General features: G+C 33.2%; 1 protein-coding gene across 1 annotated transcript in view; it reads left to right on the forward strand.

Moving 5' to 3' along the window:
- Positions 1 to 7,639, forward strand: part of LOC111085553 (inactive ubiquitin carboxyl-terminal hydrolase MINDY-4B-like) — a 98,580-nt gene that overhangs the window by 63,942 nt on the left and 26,999 nt on the right. The window contains exons 6-7 of the mRNA XM_022384659.1: positions 3,803 to 3,974; positions 6,061 to 6,126. Coding sequence (XP_022240367.1) covers positions 3,803 to 3,974; positions 6,061 to 6,126 — 238 coding nt within the window. The remainder of the gene's footprint in view (positions 1 to 3,802; positions 3,975 to 6,060; positions 6,127 to 7,639) is intronic.

Raw genomic sequence — 7,639 nt, forward strand, 5'->3', positions numbered from 1 at the left:
AATGAGCTTTGCCGAGAAACTAAATAACTACATTAATAATGTTAATGAGCTTTGCCGAGAAACTAAATAACTACATTAATAATGTTAATGAGCTTTGCCAAGAAACTAAATAACTACATTAATAATGTTAATGAGCTTTGCCGAGAAACTAAATAACTACATTAATAATGTTAATGAGCTTTGCCACGAAACTAAATAACTACATTAATAATGTTAATGAGCTTTGCCACGAAACTAAATAACTACATTAATAATGTTAATGAGCTTTGCCATAAACACTTTATTAGGTTTAAATTATAGTTAAGAAAATTTGGCGACAATCAATAAACATAAATAAAGTAGAGAAGGACTAACTGAAACTTGTTGAAATAGTAGAAATAGGGAAATAGAATACTTAATAAATGTTTTTCAGAGTCAGTACCAGTGGTTTGTTTATTTGTTATTAAGCACAAAACTACACAATGGGCTGCTTATGCTCTGCCTACCACCGGTATTGAAATCTGAATTTTAGCGCTGTGAGACTTACCGCTGAGCCACCAGGGGACGGTACCAATGGACTACCTTTAGTTGAGATATACTGTCAAGTATGTTAGGAAATAAAACCTTAAAAAGTTTGATAGGTCTGTCTTTGATCTTCTTTTAATTCGGATTTTTTTCTTGAAAATATTTCTCCTTGATGCGTTTTCTTTATGTAGGTTTGTTTTTAATTATGCACAAAGCTACACAAGAGCTATCTGTGCTCCACCCACCACGGGTATCGAAACCCAGTTTCTAGCGTTGTAAGTCCGCAAACATACCGTTGTGCCACTGAAGGGGCCTTTATGTAGGTATTTTGAAATGCAACTTAATGTTTAAGGACCTAAAATTTCTCCGTCACAGAATATTTTATACCAGTCCGTTAAGGTCGGATATATATTGGATAAATGGAGAATATCACGCACATTACTGAACAGAAGAAAAAAAACATTACTTCAAAGAAATCGCCACACAAACTTATGATTTTCTTTACATTTTTCTAAGCATTCATATACATATTCCTTTAAATCTTTCAGCTGACGTTACAAAGTCTAATAAAAGTTTTGACAATGTAATCTGTTTCACCGAACGTTACAGACGCGTTAAAAAGAATCAGTTACTGTATATGTTCTCAGGATAATTTTTATAACATGTTTCGCAGTCACTATTTGTTGATGTTGAGCGGAGCAATTGATTTAACTATTAGTGACTGTTATGAAGTTCCTTGCTCTATTTATATATCTATATATAATGAAGACTATTTCTCTGTATAAATATACATTAAACACTAAAACAAATATCTTTCTTTCTCTATTTATATATATAATGAAGACTATTTCTCTGTATAAATATACATTAAACACTAAAACAAATATCTTTCTTTCCCTATTTATAGCTAATTCTTATTTTGATAACTGATATCAAATGGAGTAGTCAGTTTGACATAGCTTCTCGTGTATTCAGAACTATATATTGGACACAGTAGTTGCGCTGTTTTTGAATTGGCTGGTAAATATATTGATTATTTTGCACATTTAAGAGATATGTTTGGTGAAACATATAAATGAAAACATGCACAGTTGTTATCTTGAAACTGATAAAGAAGGTAATTCTTCCCTCTTTAGTGGAATGTCAGATGTCACTTATTTGGACAAGTCGAATATTATATGTTCCATTCCGCTCTAATTAAAACGATGAATTACATATGGAAGGAACTTAATATTTATAAGTGGCTGAAAAAAAAATATGTTGTCATCGCTTTGCGTAATTCTACAAAAATATTACACTTTTAATAATAATACTGAAACTGTTACTGTTTCGGTTCTACTGAGAAATGACACGTTTTCTTTATGTAGTGTACAGAACAAATATTTTATAAAACTGATCTCGACTTAATAAAAAAGTACATTTTCTTATCTAGATATTACCTCAAAAACTACACATCTTATAAGGTTCCTTATATAAACTAATTCATGAAGTGTTCAAAAGCAAAAGTTCTGTAACTTCTGTGGCTCAATGAATCATCCTTTATTCAAACGGATAATCATGGGTGGTATAAAAAGGGGGCTTGTTTTTAGCTTAATCATGGGTGGTATAAAAAGGGGGCTTGTTTTTAGCTTAATCATGGGTGGTATAAAAAGGGGGCTTGTTTTTAGCTTAATCATGGGTGGTATAAAAAGGTGGCTTGTTTTTAGCTTAATCATGGGTGGTATAAAAAGGGGGCTTGTTTTTAGCTTAATCATGGGTGGTATAAAAAGGGGGCTTGTTTTTAGCTTAATCATGGGTGGTATAAAAAGGGGGCTTGTTTTTAGCTTTAGTGATATAAATGTACAACATATGTTCAAAACCATAAATGCAAAAGATCACCATCAAGACCAGAAAGTTCTGTATGAAAGCGGTCTCGACTGACTTTCTGTCTTTGGAAAAACAATTAAACTTTGGCAAAGGCTTCTTTACTTATGATTTAAACGTGGCTTCACATAAAAGTCGTAACTTTATTTTAACACCTTGTTATTGTTATGAACATCAAATGTGTTATTATCGAAAAGTATAGAGGCGTTAAAAAATGAAAAACAGGGTATTCAGTTATCCCGTGTTGTGCAACTGTAAAATAGTTCGTGTAACAATAAAAAAAAGTTTCATATTTAAATATCATAAAATATGAAAATATTTGGAAGACTAAAATATATGATCAATATCCCAATAGAATAAGGTTAATTATTTTTATATTTTAATATTCAAGACTATTCTAGTTATCTGATTAGATTATGCACACTTTAACTATTTATAAATTATTAAAATATGAAAATCACATTTCGTGTTATATAATTTGAAATGGTATTTCATATAGAATTATATAAGAATGACTACTAGTGTTGTGTAGCTATATGTTTTCAATATGTTATTTTATTAACAATGAATTCCAATACAGTCTATAATTTTAGCAATTTCCATGTTCAAAAAACGCCTGTTATGAACGTTGTTGCTGGTTTTAGCGCAAAGCTACACAATGGGCTCTCTGCGCCCTGCACACAGTGAGAAATCAAACCCCATATTTTAGCATTGTGAATCAGTACACTTGCTACTGATCCATCGGGGAACATATATATATTAAAGTGGTTCGACAATTACTTTTAAAACTAATTTATTTAGCTACTTTACATGCCGAATACTGCCGTTCGATGCTAGATTTGTGCATCAATGAAATATCTCTAAAATCCTTCTTCAAATAATGTCCCCTGTTGGGTCAACTGTGTTTTTACGGACTTAAAACGCTAAAGTCCGGGGTTTTATTTACCTATGCGAATAATAGCCAGCTGTCTATAAATTAGTGAATAATGTATAAGAGTTTTAAAAATATGTTGCTTTATTTTTGTTGTGTGTTGTTAAGCACAGAGCTATACAATGGGCGATCTGTGCTCTGCCCACCACGGGTATCGAAACCCGGTTTCTAGCGTTGTAAGTCCGCAGACATACCGCCGTGTCACTGGGGGGGGGCATGTTACTTTAAGAGCTTAGAGGTAATTTCCAGTGGTAAACATGATATTGGAAAATACATTACTATCAAATCTCATTTACTGTACAATACTTCTTTCATGCTCGTAAAGAAAGTCATTGGCAGTTGTTTGGAACTACAAGCAGTTATCCGAGCAGTATGATTACTAAGCTGTTGACCAGTAAAATACGTCAATATTGATCTACTCTCTTTCTTTACTGTTATTACAGAAATTGGTTTGTCCTTATAGTATAAAAGGATGAATATATATATATATATATATAATTACAGAGACCCATTACGACCATATAGAGAGAGACAGCAGCAAACCTTAGGGCTGGCTTTGTCCGACATTATCTGGCAAGCTGGAACCGAGAATTCACGTTGTACAGTGTGTCTACCTGGAGTTGAAGCTCATCTGGAGAGAGACCTAAACTACACTCCAGATGGATTTACGGAAAAGGTACGCAAATAAGCTGTGCAAAAGTTCACGTGACCCGAACAACGTTACCATATTTCTAACTTGCTTGTTTGTGTTAGAACAAAGCCATCGCAGGGAATCGAACCCCCGATTTCAGTGATGTAAGTCCGTAAAGTTACCGCTGTCCCATAGGGGGACCATATTTCTACCATACTTATTAACTTACACATCAAAATTAATGCATTTTTCCTGAAGCATGTTCATAATTGTATCCTTGCGAAAACCCTAATATATATATCTCGATTTTTATTTTATCATATGTTTCTTATCAAACATTACCTTATTTTTTCCCCTCCAAAGTTATCAACAATGCTTATTAATGACTGTCTTCAGTAATTAACATGCCTTATTATAGATTTGCGGGTCCCTCGTTCGCTTCCTGTTACTGCCAAAAAAGAAAACAAAAACGCGCTTTTGAACCGTGAGTGTATTATAAGGATGAAAGACAAATTTTATTATTCTGTTAGATAAGAGTTGGAGGTGGGTACTATCGACTTGTCGCCTCCCCCTCTAGTCTTACAAGTTCAAAATTAGGAACGGCTAGAGTACATAGCCCTGCAGGAGCAAATATCCGAGAAAACAAACAAACTGAGTAAACTTAGTATTTTTTTGTTAGTAAGTAAAAATGGGAGTTAGGTATATTCAGTTTTTATATTCAATCGATGATTGGTTAATCAATCACACTCGTTCATCTATCTTTACCATTGTAAAAACATTTTTGTTACTGAAGTAACAAAATATTCCGTGCACTTTAAACTGTGAGTGTGGTATAAGAGTGACAGTGAATTTCTTAGAGTGGAAGGTGTGTGGTAAGATGTTGCTGACTGGTTTGCCTTAGTTTGGTTATTAGTAAAATTATCGACGGCGGTAGATAACCATGGTCTCTTTGCCATAAATACAAAATGTAAATATTATAATAACTCACACCTACCATAAAAATGAAAAATTGAAAAATTATTTTCGTTTTGATTCATCAGCTCAAACCAACTGGTTTAAGCTTGCGTGTTAAAGGTATACCATCTGTTTAGCCAGCTATATAGGTCAAAATATTGGTACTGCTTCTCACGCCGGTGTTAGCTTCCCCAACTTCTAAGAAGAGAACAGACATTGTAAGTCTTAATACGTCATTTGCTACGTCTATTCTTCAGGATTTCGCCGGATGTGGGAAATAGCCTTCCTAAGCTTTGAATTCTGGGCTAGAACGAAAGGAAAGGAAAGGCTTTCACAAAGCCTATTCAAGGAAGTGGATTTAAATTCTAACCCGGAAACTAGTATAGTACAATGGGCAACAACAAAAAACTGATTAGACCTATTGAGATGTTTTCTCTCACTTGGTGAAGAAAATATAAGCAAGTTTTGAAGACGGTTACGTCATATTGAGAATAGTGAGAAAACAATTCGTAAGAATATATTGTTTAGTGGTGGCTAGCGTGTCGGATTGTGAATCTGAGGGTCCATGGTTCGCGTCCCATGGTCTTGAAAACGGTGAGTGCTACTCAATAGTAGAATTCCCTCCACTCTTTTAGCTCTAAATTAGGTAGTCCTCGTGTAGCTTTGCGTGAATTTCTGAAACTACTGTGAACTGAATATTTTGTTTGTTGTTAAACACATAGTTACACAATGGCCTATTTGTGTACTGCCCATCGCAGGTATCAAAATCCTATGTTTAGTGTTATAAGTCTCCAAACGTACCGCTGAGCCACCGGGGGCAAACTGCTTTTTGCTATCGCTTACTGTAGAATAGTAAATTATGTTTTAGGTTTAGGTTTGTTTGAAGTTAAACACAATGAGCTATCTGTGCTCTGCCCACCATGGGTATCAAAAACAGGATACTAGCGTGGTAAGTCCGCAGACATACCGCTCTGCCACTGGGGTGGGTAAATTATGTAAAAGTGACTTACAAAGGAAAAAAAAAACGTGAAATGGTTCACTTACGAAAAAAATAAAAAGGAACCAATTGTAACCTATCTTAATAATTGTTTCTATTTCATCAATATAAATCAACTTTATAATATATTCAAGTAAACAATCATATTACTAACGACATGCATGACTCTTCTTTCAATAGATAAATCTGTTCGAATTTCATAGAAAAGAAGATGTGATCTCTTTCCTTACACAATATTTAAATATGGTAAGTTTCAATTCTGTATAAAGTTCTAGTAATTATTAAATAATAAAAGTAAGCCGAAAAGTGTTCTTTTTGAGACCGAAATAGCTCACTTTAGCAACGACACTCAGAAATATATTATCCTGATAAGTTGGAGAATTGCATTATGATTTAAAACACCCGAAAGAAAAAAAAGTAAAAGAATTATTATCCTGCTAATTATAAACTATGAGCTTGGATTTAGTATACAAACAAACTAAACCATGATACAAGAAACTCGGGGTAACGCAGTAAAATAAAATTAAGTATGTTTTAATCACTTTGAAAGAAAGTGTGAATTTTTCTGCCAGATCATGAGCTATCAGTGGTAGAACAAACTTGATATTTTGATAACTGGAGCTGTTTTGATGCGATGTCGATTACACAGGCCTGTGATGGTGTTATTGTATTGAAAGTTTTCTACAGCAACTCCTGTACGCTGAATCCAAAAATGATATCCATAAAATAAATACCACAACACTTAGTTGTGAGAATAAAAGACGTAGATTTCACACAAAAAATATGGGATGAATGAAGATGCATATTCGTTTGATATCAATGTTCTTCAGTTTGTTTGTATTTTTGTTAACAAACATAATAATAAAAAATGTTCATAGTGGTAAACGAAATAATATTTTGATCTAAGTAAGAGTTTTCTTTTTCTTCACGATTTTTAAAAAATCCTTACATGATAGAAAAAAATAATAATATTATTTTCGAAATCTGCGTAGCTGAATTATGGAAAATCCGTTATTGAAACCAAAACAACTTTTAAGAAGTTTAAATTCGCAGGCCTGTGTTATCTTCGACAACTTATATTATTTACTAGTGTTTTAGTAATGTTCTAGTGCGCTATATATATATTACAATAACAAATAAAAATGGCCAACAGCAATTATACGGTAGTAAAGCAATTTAAAAGTTCTACTGGCTATGAACGCCAACATTTTGGTATATGATCTTTAGGTTATATGAAGTCATTACCAGACTGGCAAAAGCAGCATGTTGTTTCAAAGCAATCTCCCTAATAAACTCGTACGGCCAACGGCCGAAGCTGAAATTGTCTTTTGTAATTAATTATTTCGAGCTTCTATAACTTCACATCTATTTTTTTGATATAAGATAAAAACCCGTTAAAGCAGCTAACGTTAAGATGTTATCGTATTGAAGTTTAAGGTAGAATGCAATCCATTGAAGCAGATAATATCACAGATACTTCAACTCAATATCAAAATAAAATATTAGGTCGTCAAGAAATTAATGTCGCGTTTTGGAACACTTTCATTATCCCCCCCCAAAAAAAACGTACATCACGTATAATAGTTAAACTAACAGCCAAAATAAACGTCATGTTAGTGTAGCCTATATAATGTGTAAAGTTTATTATACTCTAATCCCTTATAGTGACGTCACACGACGAGATACACATTCAGCATGTAATGCTGTTTGAATACAAGAAGGAAAATAACGCCTCTGTAGCCTCAAAGAATATCAAAGA

Source organism: Limulus polyphemus, unplaced genomic scaffold (assembly GCF_000517525.1).
Source record: "Limulus polyphemus unplaced genomic scaffold, Limulus_polyphemus-2.1.2 Scaffold21, whole genome shotgun sequence".
Taxonomy (NCBI): Eukaryota; Metazoa; Arthropoda; class Merostomata; order Xiphosura; family Limulidae; genus Limulus; species Limulus polyphemus.